Consider the following 18,444-nt stretch of genomic DNA (forward strand, 5'->3'; position numbering starts at 1 on the left):
TAGAAATCAGGCACAAGTGGAGAGAGGAACTGATTGCAGTCAGATTCACGAGAAATTCAAACACGCTGGGTAGAAAATCAATTCAGCCGCATTTTAAGGCAAGGGGCAAATTAACTGCAGTGCTGACCAAGTGCATGAACCACTGGTAATTTTATTTAATTTTTTATTATGCAACTGATTTCAATGTGTTTCATACCTCAGTTACATTAAGGTTAGTGTGTGGGTCTGCTGTGTACATTCTTGCTGAGGTGAAAGTAACCTGTGTTTACAAGTACTTTAAAGAGTGGGATGAAGCTTCAGCATGTAATGGAGGTTTCTAACACTCCATAATTGCACAGAATTTATAATTAAAGGCAAAACAAGATGGAGATTCTAAAATACTCTGACATTTTAGTTGTCAGCCCACACAGTTTGAAATGTACACATTTTTCTCATATCCACTGTTGACAAGGACACACTAATTGCTTCTCTCATTTCTTCTCGCATCAACAGTCATGTCTTTACTTCAAACAATTGTGAACGTAAAAGACTCTTGCCTTGACAGTAAGAAAATGCACACAGTAATACAGTATATATACTGTAGACACTCAAACCCATTACTTCTAAAGGTTGTGGGGTTTGGCTTGCAGTTTGTAACTTTGCATGCAAGTTAGAAAATTACTAACCTTTGGATTTCTACTGTGTGCTATAACTTGATAATCCTATGTAATGTCCATTATGAACTGTAATCTTTGACAGTTCATAATGGACACTGGGTTGAGAAATGTACAGCTCCTACTCTAACTACAACAGTTTATCTAACAGACAACAAACAGCCTTAAAAGCTCACAAAAATCAATTCTCTCATCTCCACAGGAACATAAATTGCTCGGAAAGCCTGATAAAAAAAAAAAAGAATCATATGATATTTGCTGGTCATTATCTTTTTCTATACCTTATAACCAGCATTGTTATATTGTACTTCATTGTATTTTAGTTATTGGACGAACAGAATAAAAAGACTTAAAACTCAGTGAGACCACAGACTGAAAGGCTCTTACAGACATCTACACTGTCGTGAATGAGTGTATCTGACCACTTGCAAATGTTGCTGAGGCTGAGCGTTGTGCCAGTGATGTGTTCATATCATTCCTGCTTTGACTCTAAAGCTGCTGATTTAAGATCAATACCTAGCTGAAGCTGTCTGGATATGCTCGCAGGACCATCAATAATGGATGATCTTTTAGCCCTGACACTGAGACATTGCCCCAACGTAACAACTGTTTTCAACTGTTGTCAACTGTTTTCTTACAGCCACCAAAAACCAAGCAAATGAATACACCTATCAGAAAGAACACAAAATTAAAATGTTGACCACAGAAGGACATGCTAAAAACATTATTGGAATAAACCATATTTTTAATTTTAACATCTCTACAAAATGTCAATTTCAGTCATTTTACCTGATACACATTCTAGGATGCCACAGCCACAGGGTAGGCAAATGTGTAAAACACTTTCCTAGTATGTGTGTAAGTTATTTGTTTTCTAACTTAGATAAATAATGATTATTTTAGCATGTACCATTAGCATTTCACAGCTACAGCTCCCATTAGGTTTAAACAGCACTTCTGTGTCAAGGACTCAGGGGAGATGTGGTTGACACAGCAGCTGGAGCAGAAGGTAGCTCGAAAGTGCAGCTGCATCCTGCACATGCACCTATGCATTTTGCTGACTATAAATTATTATTATTATTATTATCATTATTACTGCTGCTTTTTGTGGATTATTTTGTTTCAAAATACATTTATTTATATTTTCATAAATACAAATGGGAGGAGTGACTGGGAAAAAGGACCTCTTGAACCTGTACACACACCTGTATATAGTAATAAGCTAAGAGTTGTGTTTGCTACAGAGGATTAAAATGCTAACTTACTTTTGCATCGTCACTCTAGATGAACGCACATTAGTGCATTAATTAAGCACAGTGTATGATTTCAGTCACAGCAGAGATTAAGGAAATAGATTGCCCAAATGATGAGGCTCGCTACTACTAACATCCTCCTGCAGCTATACCTCATATGTGACCATATGCATGAATAAATATTTATCATATTTTAATTAGGGCAATGTTGAAGAAAGACCTGCAACAGCAATTTTGTTTATTTTCTATTTGTATGCATTATTTCCTAGGTTTGTGAATAGCAACACATGATTTTAGCCCATTAGGGGGAACTGCAGAAAATATTGCTTAACCAGTTACAAAGAAACCGCCTCACTTAAAGTGATCACCAGGCTGAGAAACAAGATAAATGGAAAGAGAATAAGTGTAAAGGAAGATAAATGAGCAGCTTAATTTTTTTAACCTTAGGTAAGCAGCATAATCAGTGTAACACATTCCAGGTTGTACGTCTGCAGGTCTTGGTGGAAACACAGCAGAGAAAGACCCTCTGCTTTCAAGGTGTTTATCAGTTTAAATGTCAGTGCTTACTGTTGGCCTTCTGCAACTAAATATTTAGGTCTACTAATGAATTACGTTTTTGTTTATCAGCTTTTTAATTTAGCAAAGGTGACGTGTAGCTTCCAAAGCTGAAAATTTAATTTGTAGGGCCAATTATTTAGGAGTTTGGCAATGACACAGTGTTGCTTGACCATGTTGTAACCAAATCGAATTATAGCACACTGAATGGCTGAGCAAGGCAGCAGATTAAACCACAAATTTAAAAAAACACAAATCTGGTATTTTGTGCCAACAAACATACTGTCCTATTTATAGTGACATTTACTAGGATTAGGGGTACTTCAGTTTTCATGTTTATGGTGCTCTGTGCAGACTTATGTCATTGCTAACCATATTACCATGATTAGAGAAAATCACACATCACAGGTGTTACTGATGTAACACAGAGACGTAGAGCAGCAGGCCAGATTAGCTTCTATTCAAGAAGAGAGGAGTGAAATAAGCAATATATGACAGAAAGGAAGAGGCACCTTTGTTGTGTGTATAGGAAGTACAGACAGTTGATAAATTAACCTGAATAAATGAGTGGAGAAACATTACAAATGTAGATGCCTTCACACAGGTTCACTGCATGGTATAATTAAGTAATTAAAATTCAATCATGCTCTGTGGTATGTATAAAAATGCTGAGTAGGCCCAAGTTATTGTGATTTTGTTTCAAGATGGCAAAAGGAAGAGATCGAAGTGACTTTGAAAGAAGGTTCGTTGTTGGGTCACGGATGAAGTGACATCTGCATCTGGATGCATGTGAAAGACATCAGTAGAAATGGTTGGAAATTGTGGTCAACAGTTCACATTTGATGACCATGATGTTCGTGCATTAGTGCAATATGTAAGGAAAAACAGAAGACCAACGACAATTACACAGTGAGGGACATTATGGTAGAGCTGCAGTGCATAAACCCCTCATCACAAAGATGAATGAATGAATGAGTGCACATTTGAGAGTTCAGTGGTGCAAAAACCAGAGACACTGGTCTACAGAGATGTGGGAAAAACTGATATGGTCAGATGAGTCATCCTTCGCCACATTCTCGTCAAATGGGAGAGTGGGTGTTCGAGAACAGTACAGTCCTGAATGCTGAAACATTTAGCTCAACATTAAACATAAGCTAAACAATCCAACAAAGTAGGCCTATACACACAAATCCTTACCAAAAGAATAATTCTGAATCATCATCAGCCTAATAAGTGATTAATAGCACCTGTACACACAGCTTTGTCCTAGATCTCCCTCAGACCAATTTAACTGAAACAGGAGCAGTCTGTTGCATTTCCACATGCACATCATGTGAACACTGGACTTGTTACAGCTATACAGTATATGTTATCACAACAAAAAGAAGTAACAATAACAAACTAACATTTACAATCAATAACATCTTCCTTATGTTTCTTTATTCTGTGTCATTCTGTTCATTCATAAACCAATAGCCACCTTGGGCTTGTATACCTCTGACCAGGGATGGGATGTCAGGTGTGATGCCAGTGACAGCCAGCCTGAAGTCCTGGCTGACAACCCTTGCAACTGTGTGTTTGGCCAGTCTGGGTGCAACAGTGTATTCTTTCACAATACAAAACTTTGCATCCGTTCACCTGGAAATATTTATTTGACACTGCATTGGCTTGAGGGTGAGCAAGGTCATCTTCACAGCAGAGGTATTCCAAGTTCTTGGGGCTGGAAATGTAGTGGTCCATCACCCACAATTCCTTTGATAAGCACTCCTCAACATCGGCAAAACAGGACTTAATTTCTGGCCAAAACATGTTCATGTGGCGGATAAACGCAGTGCATAACAACAGTTTCATCAGCAGTGGAACTTGTTGTTGCTACCCTTTAGACATTTTTCCCACTCTGTACTCCAGTTTGAGCACAAAGGCTTTGAGAGCATCTTTGTACCGCATGACATTTGATTCAGGACCCTGTGAAACATGTCAGCTGTTTATGTCATGCACCAAAACATGCATCTTGCAAGAATTTCTTTATTTACTCCTGCTGTTCCACAAGCACTTGTTCACATGACAACCAGCATATGTAGCAGCAGTGTTTGATGCACTTCACCCTCACACAGTTGTGCAAACAGTCTCTTGTTAGAAGGGCGAGCCATAATTAAGTTTACAACTTTAACAACAGTTGCTTTGGTGTTACTAAGGTCTTTGGAAAGTTTTTCACTGGTCAGTCCTGGGCGATGTAGCATGCAGTGGAAAACTGTGCAGCCCAGGACTTTTTCCTTCAATTATGTTAAATCCCTTTGCCCATCAGCGCTGCAGCCCCATCAGTGCGGCATGCAATGAGATTCTCATAGACTCACAGACTGTTGATGAGTGATGAAACCACAGCCATAAAAATATCTTGGCTTGCTGTCATTGTGTCTAGATTGGTAGACATAAGAATGTCTTGTTTTAAGTCATCACTGTCAGTGTACTGCACATAAATGATGAGCTCAGATTCATCTGACACTGCTGTTGTTTCATCCAACTGAATGGTACATTCAAGCTGAAGGGAACATTCCTAAACCTCTTGTGCATCTGGTTTTGACAATCTCCAGCCACTTTATCAATTCTCTCTTTGACAGCGTTGTCAGAGAGTGAGGCGTTTTTCACTTTATCCACCACCTGTGGGCCACAAAGCTTCTCTTTTCAGTCTTGGCGATTAATAGCAAACACTCAAATGACACCTCTGTGGCTCTGTGTAAATCACTGCCGCTCTTTCAAATGTTTTTCTGACGTTTGTGGATCTTTTTGATAGCACCAACGGTTTTTTACTCTCAAAAAAATTGTTGACCTCCAACAATAGTCTCCTTTTTTGTCCTCCTTGGTTTTGTTTCCTAGTGCTGTTTCATTTTGCTTGGCTTCACGCTGTCATTATTTAGCTCCTCGCCACATATGACACATTCTGGCCGAGTCTAGTTCTTCCGCAAAACCAAAGTTAAGGTAACTCTTGAGATACAGCCCTACTTTCTTTTTTTTTTGATACAGTTTCTCAGACATTTTGTTTCCTTCATACAATAGTGATTTTTTGACTGCAGGAAAAACAAGAACGAGTCTCGCTGTGTGGGGGGTGGAGGACCCCAGGTTGGGAACCATGGTGTTAGACAGAGCTCTCCACCACCATCATCACAACACCAGCTGAGGGTGTCTTTTGGAAGAAAGGTGTTCCATCCCTCCAGTAGAGCCCCAGGGACTTGTAGAATCAATGCCAAGGTGTGTTGAAGCTGTTCTGGTGGCTTAACACCTCACTACAACACTTTAGTTTTGTTTTTTCCTTTAATTTGTCACCTGTCTGTAGATACTTCATGGTTCTCCAGATAATTCATCTTACTCCTTTCCATCTCCTCTGACAGAAGCATGAATTTGGTGCATTCCACTTTGAGAATGTGCGATGAAAAAGAGCTGTGCCGTTCAGGGGAGTAATAAAAGGAACGAAGCGTAACTTTGATAAGGTCTGCATCTGGAGAATATCTTATTTACTACATGGAGTGTGACACTGAAATAAGAAAAGAAAGAGCTACTGCGTTCCAGCACAAGGAAAAGGAGAAGCAAACAGTTTTATCTCACCCTGCATGCAACTTTCCTAACACAGTATTTGACCTGCAGTAATGACTCTTCACACAGCAGGTATGCACAAAGGGGCAGGAGAGAGAACAAAAGCTATGGTGTACCATCCTCCTGTGCAGGTTTTAATCAAAGAGCAGAGCTCTGACCACCCAGCCAAGACATGACTGGGTGGAGCGGTTTCTCCAGTTAGTGACCAGTGTGTGAGATGTGAAAGAGGACAGCAGAGCCCCCTGGGTACTCCCTTTATCTTGTCTCCAGGGCAACCACATACTACAAAATTCCATCTGCTGACACCCCTGACAAAAGACAAACAACACTGCAGGAAAGTCTGCAGTTTTCCTGCAAAATACTGAAGTGCATGCTGACTTCAGTAGCTATTAGGATGTGAATTATTTATTTTAGGACATGCATAACTTAGATTTTCACAGTTTTGGAGCTTTGACTTCCACGATTAACATGTAGCTCTGAGGTTCTATGTAACATTTGTGCAGCATATCTATATGTATCTGTGTCATACAGAAAAATATTGCAAAATATTGTATTTATATATGTATGTACATACAATAGGCTCCAAAAGCCTGAAACTGCTTTCCCATTCACTTGAATGGGAATTAAATGGTATTGAAAAATACCATTATACCTAATATGGCAGAACATTACCCAGCCATAACCATATAATCATAATGGAGTATGTTACTTTATGCCTGTGTTTTTACTCTTTTTCTTTTTTTTGCTCAAGTACAACATTGAATATTAGAACCTCAGTATCTCAGAAATGCACTACAAATACAAATGTGGGTTATACTAAGATAAATTCCAATTCCAATATTCCAATTAGCAGCATTTTTCTCTTAATTGCTTGATGTTTCAATGTAATGTGAGAAAAAAAAGCCTCCAAGTACACTGAAGCATTTGTATCTAAATTGCAAGGGCATTGGTCACAAGCGGAGCAGAAATAAAGCCAGAAATAAACCAATCTTAATCTAACAAACAAAACAAAAAACTAAAACAAAAAACAGACAAAAAAAAACTATTCACTAAGATTTTACTTCACTTTGTGTCACCCCCCTTACAGAGAGAAATGTGTAGCTGCAAGCTCATAAAACATATAAAGAAAGCATGTAAAAAATGTCCTGACACGTGACTCACACATGCTGAGGCATGTCAGGACATCAGTCTACTGCACTTCCAGCACTCTGTGTTTTGTGACGGACATCCTCATCACAATGCTAATTACTAAGCAGCATCCTCTCTCTCCTCTGAGTAGTCTCAGGGGTTCTAATGAAGTGCTTTAACACAAATTAGTGCAGAAAGGCTTTTAAAACCTGAAGTCACAGGCATAAATGTGTTCCATTAAAAAGCAACAATCCTCACAGTAAAGAATTCATCTTCGGCTTTTGTTAAATAGCTACATGTTTACACTTCCCTCCAAATGACTCAGAAAGCACTCAAGGTATTTTCTGTTTAGCATTTACAAGGCACATTACCAGCCTTTACTATAAATCTTTGTCTTTTATCGAGGCAAACAAACAAAAACAAAAGCATCCTGCAACAACGCACTTCTTTTGTCGAGACAGCACACTGCCTGCCTGTACATCAATATTGTGGGGTGAAGCACCATAGCTACTTTATCTTGTGAGCGAGACGCTGCTGATTTCAGATGAGAAGGTCTTCAAAGGGGAATGCTTCTATGCACCCAGCTTAACGAGAGATGAGGAGATCTCTTTGATGCAACAGTAGGGTGCATTGTGCCACTTTGATTCCATTTGGAGGGATTGTAACGGGGGAGCAGCCCCTTCAGGTAAGGCCTCGTCCACCTGCTTACTATTACGTTCGCCTGTCAATCGCCCGGCAGGGGAGGGAATGTGGCTGTGTGAGGAGAGCCAACCAGACAGGCCCTCGCACTCCCGGAGCATACTGAACATTTCCCACCACCAGCAGTTGCCTGAAACAAAGCCTTATCTAATAACTCCACACTCACTTTTGTAGTATCAGGCAGTAACTCTAAGTGGCAGTTGGTCAACCTGAGAACTAATTCTCAGGCGAAAGAGAGGTCTTAAGGCTGAATAAAACATGAACGGAACAGACTACAACACGTACAGTAGTCTCTGGGGTGCAGTGATACAGCCTATACAATGCACTTTACAATTAAAACTCTGTTGGTGATGCCTTGTGATGTGATTAAACAGTTTTCCCACCACTTCTCCCTATTCCCAAAGCAAGAAAGCAAGTTTGGCGTGGTGTAACTACATGTTAGGGACAATCCAACTATGTCTCTGGTATTTTGATGGATTAAACATCTATAATAACTTTCTAACTAATCTGCTATATGCATGTGGACTACAGGTTAATTGCTTAAATCACCTGATGAAAATAAATTGTATGAATGCACGGGTCACTGATGAAAAGAAAATGACAGGGAGAATATACTGTTAATACCCACCTACTCCTACTGAATACACGTCTGCATTGTTTTCAGCTATCTAACTTGTTAAAAACAATTGACGAAAGGGAAGATGCTGACACTCTTTCATATGAGGCTGATGAAATGCTACAGCCTATTCTTTAGCTCTAAAGAAAAAAGATCAGAGTTATTAGCCCCGCAATTGAGCTGGAATGAAAAAAGCCAGCCAGGCCAGCCTCCTCCATTTATCACCAAGTCTGCAGCCTTTAGACCGAGTTGAGAGATTTTCGCTCAGAAGGCACAAAGACAACACATCTGAGACAAGTTCTGACAGAGACAAACCTCCCCTTGAAAGAAAAAGCACTCAAAAAAAAATAAGCAGGACTTCACATATGTTGCCACCGGACCTTTCACAAATACAATTTTCCAAAAGATCTGTTTTGTGAGAAGCCGACTTGCTCTTATCAAGCCAAGTACAATTAGCCAAGAAAACGCTTCCAAGTTAGACAAAAAACAAGAGGTGTTCAGAACTAATTTAAAACCCCCATTGTCCAAACACTGCCTGATGAAACTTGGCAACCCACAGGGCTAGGTGCTGGAGACTTTCTAATGTGTCATCCAAAGTCTGAGTTTAGCATCAGCGTAGGTAGGCTGGGTTGACATGCAAATTCGCCATCTTTTGCTTCATCACAGGAATGTATAACATAACTGTTATGTTTACCAGCCAAGTCTGCATGTGTTGTTTTTAATAGGTAACCCCCACAAATGATGTGTTTACCAAACAAAATTACTGCAAGACAATGGGACTCAGGCACAGTGATTTCATCTTAATATATAGTAGCATTACATTTTGGGAGACATAGCACTTAGCTTAACAGTCTTTGCTCTCATCACACCGTTAATTATGGTGACTTTCAATAACCTGGACAACACTGTATTTCATCTACAAAAAAAAAGACATTAACATATACTAAATAATGCAACGATAAACATGTCCAGCTGAAGAGAATGAGTTTGTTTTTAATGTTGTGGAGGAGAAACACAAAACATCACCTCATCCTTTTCAGTCTGAGGAAGCAACAAAAGCACCATGCGTGCAATGTCATGCGACTGTAAGCATGAGAATGGTGTGCTCGGTGTGACAATCACTTTGACTGACAGAGTAACAACAGAGTACTTCAGAACAGACCTCAATCTGGAGTCTAACACATTTCCCTGCACAGTCTGAGGGGAAGCAGCTTTTAGGAATACAACGTGTAATCCTTTTATCAAAATCTGTCCACAAAACAGCCGAGCCCCTCGCAGTGCTGCATGAGCTGTGCTTACCGCTTCGCTCAGCTTTATTGCTAAACAAGTCACATAATTTACTCCCATATTTCATTTCCATTACATGAGTTCAAATTTATCAAAGTAGTCAAAGCAGCAGCAATACATTATAAATGGTATAATCCTGCAACACACAGACTGCTTTACAGCCACAGTCCGACAGACACAGACAGAAAACACACACACACACACCCACACACTGAAGCAGAATGATGTCAGGCCAAATGCTATCTGAGAGAGGATGGGGGATGGTTATACAAGCATGTTTACAGGACATTTCCTGTGGCTGAGCCTTGGGAGCATCATCTGTCCTCAGACAAACAAATACTTAGAGTTCCCAAAGCTGAAAGCTATTGTGAAATCACTTTTAACAAAAAGTCTACACGTCATGTCCCCCTTTAATAAAATAACTGTCACTGATTACAGCTATATTAAGTTACATAAGTACCTCAGAATTAAGCAGGCATAGTCAGAACAAGTAAAGATGCTGTTTACAGACTTGCTAAATACTGTAGTTTTTATAATAACAACCCCCAATGCGTGTCAACCATTCATTACAGCATGTATCCCGGGAAGGAAGCATCGCTCTGTAGCTTGTCAACAGGCGTGGGCATGGGGTGGTGGCAGAGAGACACAGTCAGCTAACATAATAATGGGCTGTCTTCTGCTTTAGACCAGAGTTAATCTGACTGCACTTATTAAAGCTTGTGAAAATTAAATACTCAGATTTATTTTTAAAAAATGGTTTTAATAATAACTTTGCATAGAAGTAACTTTAACATGGACAATAGACCCTAACTCTGCAGAAAATTAAACAGCAGATGTTTTCAGGAAGGTCAGTGACGCATTATGTCCTAAAGTACATGCCCCTAACTTCTACCACGAACTGAGAGGAACAAGCAGTTGGCTTGCTGTTTTACAAATTTGTACAAATTATGTGTGAAGGACACCAGCCATCACCCAGAGGCTGCCCGAGCCTGAGCGGGTCTCTGAGGATTCCTTCGCTGCGCCGGGACCAGCTATCGGCCTTTGGTGCAGTGATTTACCATGTTTTTCATGCACATTTATCAATGTCATTAAATTGTGATCCACATTGTGTAAGGTCTACAGCAAATACGTATTATACCACACAATAAGAGTTTGTGGTTCAGTGGTGTCACTTAGAACAGTTTTTAACAATGCTTGATTTTTTTTTTGCCAGTAACTCAGTTTTAAGTGAAATACAGATGGAGCCTTCTGAATGTTGTAAAGCTTGTCGTTTGAATTAAATGACCCAGTGTACAGTAGCCACTCTGAGCACACAAGCTCACATACAAGCCAACTGTTGGCTACAGTCTCAGTGTAAAATGACAAAAGCCAAGGAAACAAGTGGTTGGTGAGCATTTAATGAGCCAAACAGCTCAAATATTTTTCTTGGGAGCTAAACAGTCAATCCGCGGCTAAAAGGCTAATTAATACTGGACTTAGAGTACTTGACAGGTGGTGAGAAAGAGGACTGTAAATGCCCACATAAACAATAATACATGATGAGGTAATCTGATAAATAAAAATAACCTGCCAGCCAATCAGAAGGAAGCATTTTCTGTGGCAATGGTAGTAATGTAAGTAATCAAAGCCCTAAAGCCCTAAGCTCTAAAACAACTTGTTAACTTGATAAAACACAGACTGAAAGAAGTGAGTTTTAAGTACCAAGTATCTAGCAAGCTACAGTATGTCTTAACACAGTATTGTGTATTTTTAAGAAATATGTTTAATTGCTTTTTCTGAAGTTGAAAACTAATATCACTCTATCATATGGTAAAAGTAAAGCTGCACCCAGCAGCCAGCAGCGAGATCTACCTACTACAACCTCCAGAGCTCACTAATGAACATCCTACTACCTGGTCTGTCAGCTGGACTGGAATACATCCACGAGCATGAATACATCCATTATAATGGAGAATCTCATAACCATGTTTACACATATAAGAGGCAAGAATATAAAAGACAATAAAAGGACAAAGCTTGTGTTTTATCCAAGCCAAGTCAAGGCTACCTTTATTTATGCTTCATTATTTCAGCATTAAACTATAGAGTCAAAGCTGTCAAATGTAATTACATTTGCCAACATTACATGGTTAATCCTATAAAGAAGTAACAAATAAACAAAGCACTGTTTCAAAACCACACATACCGTCTTTAAACATATGACTGACTTCCCATTCACATCCCATATATACATGAACACAAACTGTACTAAGTGCGGTTTCAGTAATGTGTCCAGTCATTTTACAGGTAATGTATTAACATGAAAGTCAACCTTGGCTCAACAGGCCTCATTCACAGACACACAGCACATTAAGACATAAATTATGGTATATCATTCAGTGTGGAAACATGAGACTATTACCATTAAAAAAAGGGTCCACTGAAGGTCTTTTAGTAATGTCACCACTGATGGCAGGTCATAAAGGGTCATAAACCTCTGTGGCGTCCTCAGTTAAAGACCATCAATAATTTACTTCCGTCTCTTCGCTTCCTGCACTCTCACTCCGCCCCTGACTGAAACTGGGCTTTCCAGTCATAGGACTGACCCACCACAAAGAAAAGACAAATAGAAACCAAAATTCCTTCCAAACAGCTCTTTAGTTAGTTGAGTTGAGTCTTTATGCCCCACACCTGGTGGGGCATAAAGTTTTCCTGTATCAATAACATAATCAAAGGTGATCAAGTGTCTCAATTCACTCGCCAATGTCTTATATGGATAGTACAACCTGGAGCATTAAGGTCTTATTTGGTATTAAACTGTCTGCATCGACCTTTGACATCCTGCTATGAAGTATCCTCACTGCCATGAATAAAACATTTGCCCCCCACCTGTGGTTCCCTGCCCACTGCAGTTTTCCTACAAAAAATGTATGTATAAAATAAATGTAATGTATGTAATAATGTAATGTATTTCAATGTATGAAACAGGTTTAGAAATAGTAATTTTTTTTTTTAACATACAGAGATAAGACATGATGATGATCCAAATACAAAGTGCTGCTCACTGTTGACATCAAATATAGCTGCAACATGGAAACAAGGAACTGAAACAACAGTGTGAAAATATGCTAGTATCTGACTGTAACAAGCCTCAGGATACTATTATGAAAGCACTAACTGGGGGAAATGCACCATAAGAGCAAGTGAGGAAATCCAGCAAAGTCCAAACGTTTCTGACTGGTTCACTCTGTTGTATCCACCCATTATGATTAAAAATCTAACATGTCAGACTGGATCCTGAAGAAATTTTGTGAAATATGAAGCATATCACTGTCTCATTTTTAAAATGACTGATTGGTCAGAGTTACTAAGAAGTGTCATAACTCAAAACAGGCACTTCATGGTTTAAACCCATATAGTTTGATATACACCGAACAGGGCCTGAACATTTCAGGCACAAAAGCACACATACATGAACACACAGTCATATACACATACAGACTAATAATGTGGCACATTCTAATCCTCATAACATGTTCATATTTGATTTTAAAGTCAAAAAGGTTTGATATCGTGCCCTTAACCCCCGTCAAGACGCCCAATCCTAGGTGGTATTTCAACTTCAGTGACTTCACAAGAGCAGCACAGAGCAAAAACACATACTGTACATGTACTGTGTAGGAGTAGTAATAAAAAGAGTGGAAGCATGAAAAGAATTATGCTTTCGCTCACTAAAGGTGATGATGGAATCATGCACGGCTGAATGTGAAAAAAAAAAAATTTTGTTATTATACAATTCACTGCGGTGGCCTTCATATTCCAAGCCAGTTATTTTCCTTAGGCCTATGTTTCTAATCGTTCTCCATTTCACAGACACATTTCTTATGTTAACAGACCAAACTGTCATCCCTACAGGGATACAGCAGAACAGGAAATCCACTTTAATCAGTGTGTTGGAATTTTAGCTTGAAGTTTGAGAGGACAATGACCCCACGACAAAGTGTTGGCATCCTCATCGAGACAGTCACACAACTCTCATTTATGCAGTTATTGAATACAGAGTATAATTTCTCTACTTCTGATAGATGACTTGAAAGCCCTTGAGAGTAAAAGAGTCTTTCATGAATAGAGGTAAGTTAAAGAAAATTCAGAGCCTGCACGAATAGTTTCCCTGTGCCTTGCTGGTGGCCTGTGATTAGATATTAGAGCAGAGGAAAACCATTCAAATCAGTGAAACCGTTTTGACGGTGGTCTTTACTTTAGGCTCTGTTAGACACCCCTGTGCATACAGTGTAGCCAGGGAGGCAGACAAAAAAAGAAAACAAATGTCCGGGAACTAGAACAACCTTGGAATAATGAATTACGTGTTTGTTTGTTTGTTTTTTGTATAGATTCAAGGCTTTTCACCAGCGATATAAATGTTTCCCAGTGGGAGACCACATGCTTATTCAGCTACCGGTGGCTTGAGTTCATGGAGGGACGGGACCACTGAGACGCAAACACAGCAGACTTAAATAAGCCGTAATGAATGCATCCTCTAATTACAAGACGCCTGTGGGTTTCAGGTAACTACACTTACGAACGATGATTTCTGGACCCGTAGGAATGAGAAAGGCCTCGTTGAACTACTTACTCTTGAGCGCAGTGATGAGCATATTCCCGTCCTTGATGAGCTCTTTGATGAATTTATTTGTCCGCTCCAGCTCTATTTCATGGCATTTGAGACGCTCTCTGAAGTCCGGACTGTCCAAGAAGGAATCACTGAACTCCAAAGTGGGGAGTCCCATTGCGGCTCAACGACAAAGTTGCCTTTCAAACTTTCTAAGTCTGCATATAAAAGTTTTTACTTCTCATCACGTAGTTCCGATGTATTACAGCCGTCTCCAACTCTGCCCCCCCTCGCCTCCCCAAAAAAAAGAAAAAAAGGAAAAGTTTTCCTGCTCCGCTTAAGTTCCTCACTTCCGCTTTGATTTTCTCCGCTTTTTTTCGGCTTCTCATCAGACAGAATAGTGGTCGTGTGACTCCTGCTGGTTATTTGAGGATAGTTTATGGCAGTTTATGTAGGCCAACGCTCAGTCCACCTCTGACTAAAAAAGTTAATTCAGGGACTACACTTTATAGATGCATAAAACCTCGGAAATCACAGGGGCCACATGCTCATCACATTAATTATTAATGCATTTAAATAACCGCAGACAATAAAACGTGTACATGTAGGCTGCTATAGGCTTATTTCCACAGTTAACAATTTCACAAAATATTTACTCTGTTAAAGAGACCAGTCTATAGGCTGTTAAACATTGCTCAATGCTCTAATTAAACACTTAAGTTATTGTTTCTATATTAAACTTTTTAATTTGATTTACTCTTATTATTACACCTTCTGAGCAGTGATTCTGCCCCCCATCTTAGATTTTTGGTTAAATTGTGCCAGTGGGCCTACATTTTGAAGTTGTGAACTCACTGTATACTGTGTAGAAATTATGGGTGACAATGCATCATACTGGAATTAGTGAGGATTTGAAGAGAGGGCTCTGAATTAATACCTTGGTAAATGGAAGTAATTAAACTAGAACCTAATTGGAGTCAGAGGAATTTGTCACATTCTCTTCATGCAACAGGGAAGGATAGTGATAATGATGTCAAACTCCAAATGAGTATTTTGGTAGGCACGAAGCAGAGGCGCTGTCACCAAAGGCACTAAGTCTTTTGGATGACTCTTTCTACTTATGGTGCTTTGCAGCATCAGGGGGCTGGGAAGAGGCTTTATCTTTGAGCAAAGTGTAAAAAAACAATCTCCATGGAGAGGCGGATGTTGCAGCCTTGGCTAGAACCAACACACACAAATGAAAATGCATTAATAATTTAATGCTCCACTATCATGAGCAGACCATAAGCTCTGCGAGTGGGGATCAGCTTTTGCTCAGTGCCATTTGGAAGGCAGTCTCGTACCCTTCTTCCCTGATAACTAACTAGCAACCTTTTCCTAATAAGACAGCTGATTTGACTGTAGGTAGCGGTGAGATAAATCATCTGAGACAGATAACCTTCCTGAGCAGCGTCATGTGGCTGCAGCTGAGTTGTTAGTGTGTATTAACATCATATTCCAGCAATGGCCACTAGGCCTATGATCAAACTGCATTTTCACTAAATTAAATTTTTTAAGCGCTTACTGTACTCATGAGTGATATTAAAGTCAGGGTGCTTCATCTGATCAGACAGAAATAATTTAAGCAGTGTGCCAGGTATATTTTCTCAGAACTTTGACAAGCATGTCCTGTTTCACCCTGGAGGACCCCAGTTATGTTATGAATCTGCCAAGGCAAGGGGGCTGAAAATGTTGTATCCTTTGTGTCCTGTAACTGAAGCAGACAGGTCTGTTACTTCAAAATTTTCATTTCCAACTTAGAAATATTATATAATAGGATGGGGACCCTGTCTCAAATCCCAGAAAACAATCCAGAGTTATGACAACAGTGCGTAAGAAGATTTGGATCTGAAGAGCACAACAGATATAGACTACAATGCAGAGGTTCCAGATTTAAGGTCATGCTGGTCCTTAGGTCTGCCTGAAATATCTGCATCCCCTGATGAAATAACCCATCACCATCTTTTAAAACCTCCTGCTGGTTAATGTTTCACCTCTGATTTGACACAGTTTTATCCCATTTCTGACTCTGCGACACACATACCAAAAATTTCTCAGTTGTGGCAGGAGTGAGCTACAGTCAGACAGCTGTGAGGACGTGGAACTGGAACGAAGACTGGCCTCTGGCTGCACCTGAGGAATTAGCAACAGTGGCTGCATCTGTTTTCTTACACATATGCATTTACAGTGATGAAATTTCAAGTCTGGTAATGAAACTGAATAGAAACCCAGAGTGATTCACTGGGAGGTGTAATGCTCATCATGGTCACCACTAAAATCACGTTAAACCTACATGTGACAAAGCTGGCCAGAGAGCCCAGTTTGCCTGGGGATATGTAATTATTGCAGTCATAATAATGCCCTTGGTTCAGCAATGGTTGAGTGAACAGGTAATTCTCTGAAAATAAAGCTAAATATGCAGTGCATTCCAGCTGTATGCTGCTTTTGCAATAATTATGCAGAAAAGTAGTCTAAAATATTGCTTCAACAACACACCAGTAGAGACTTGTGGAACAGTGGTTAGCTGTATGAAGCATGGCTAATTGCAATCTAAAATAACTGCCTGTAGAGTCTTTGAGGGAAATTTGGTTTAATTAAGATGATACTCAACAGAGAACTGGGTCCCTTTACTCCTTTCTCATAAAGGCGTTTGCACATTCATACTAGTCATGAAAACATCAGTCTACTGAGAAGCAATGTATGTCTTTCTCTGTGACTGCACCTATGGAGACCAACAAAAAAACACACAAAGAGACTGCATAGGAGCATGCACACACACACACACGATACACTCGTGCTTCAACCACGGGCTTTTTGCACACGCTAAGTGGGTGAGACATCTTTCACATATCTTACAGGAGGGGGGAAGAAATTAGATATGAGACACACGTCTTCCCACGTCCTCAGTGTTGCTCTCACTGCATTAAACAGGGCCTCTCTGGTCTTTACTGATGGAGAATCAACAGCTCAAATGGAAAAAAGGCTTGGATTTCACAACAGATATCAATAATCCATGCAGAATAAGCATCGATTAGCTCTGCAATGAGTTATGCACAAGTCAGACGGCTGCTGATTAGATTTCCTCTGATATCACTGCATCACACAGTGGGGCAGTCAGTGTCTGTTAGGAGATGTCTGGTCTGCTTGTGGTGAGAGAGGTTGGGGGTTGTTGGTTCCTAACATGCCCCTGTCAATTCCAGCTCTTGTGCCATCATTCTGCAGCAGCATCCCTCAGGGGTGCAGTTTGTTACATCGACACAGTGAGCAGAGAAATGTGATACATTAGTGGGAACCCTGTTGCTCCGAGTTAATTGCTGTGTGCACTCTGCAGTACTGAACTGGGTTATTGGGTGAAAGATGATGACAGTGAGATGGACTGCGAAAAAAAAAAAAGTTTCTGCTCAATGCACAGCTCTCAATTTTCCATCTGAAAGTGCAGAAATGATAGCGTTTAAGATGTCACACTTGACATGTGTATTACTGGCTGGGATTTGGCTAACAATTCTGACCATGCCAAGGGAAGACATTTCACATCACATTCAGTATCAGCCGTAGCTGTACAGTGTAAGGCAGCATCGGATTAAAGTGAATGGCAATGCTGCTGTGATAACTATGCATTCGAGACAAATGGATGCATCGTAAAAAAAAAAAAAAAGAGAAAAAAAGACAGGATTAGATAACTAGACTTCTTGTGATGGCAATTACCTCTAAATAATATGAGCTGATTTCCCCAATTAACAATTGACACTGCCATGCATACTCTTCATTTAAATCAGGTATTAAGGTAATTGCACAATTTCCGGGTGGCACTCAGCTTAGTTCCAGAGGAGAGCTTTTGAGAACAAGACCTGTCACTGTTTTTTCCCAGCTCATGATTAATGACCCTAATTTAGGAGGTTTTTTTAATCCAATCATGCTCTGACATTTCCTATCAGATGAGTCCTTCCTCATTCTTTCCGTTGTTTACCTCCTGACAGTGCAATCTGCCAAAGTGGCGAGCGCTGGGCTCTCGTTTATGACTCCCATGTCCAGATGACG

At 39.9% G+C, this 18,444-nt stretch overlaps 1 protein-coding gene across 4 annotated transcripts in view; it reads right to left on the minus strand.

Moving 5' to 3' along the window:
• The window catches only part of LOC121187770 (rho GTPase-activating protein 42), a 56,119-nt gene extending 41,464 nt beyond the window's left edge, over positions 1-14,655 (minus strand). For all 4 annotated transcript variants that reach the window (XM_041047182.1, XM_041047181.1, XM_041047180.1 and 1 more), the window contains exon 1: positions 14,392-14,655. In XM_041047182.1, coding sequence (XP_040903116.1) covers positions 14,392-14,545 — 154 coding nt within the window. In that variant the 5' untranslated portion in view covers positions 14,546-14,655. The remainder of the gene's footprint in view (positions 1-14,391) is intronic.
• Positions 14,656-18,444: the final 3,789 nt, after the last annotated feature.

Source organism: Toxotes jaculatrix, chromosome 9 (assembly GCF_017976425.1).
Source record: "Toxotes jaculatrix isolate fToxJac2 chromosome 9, fToxJac2.pri, whole genome shotgun sequence".
NCBI lineage: Eukaryota > Metazoa > Chordata > Actinopteri > Toxotidae > Toxotes > Toxotes jaculatrix.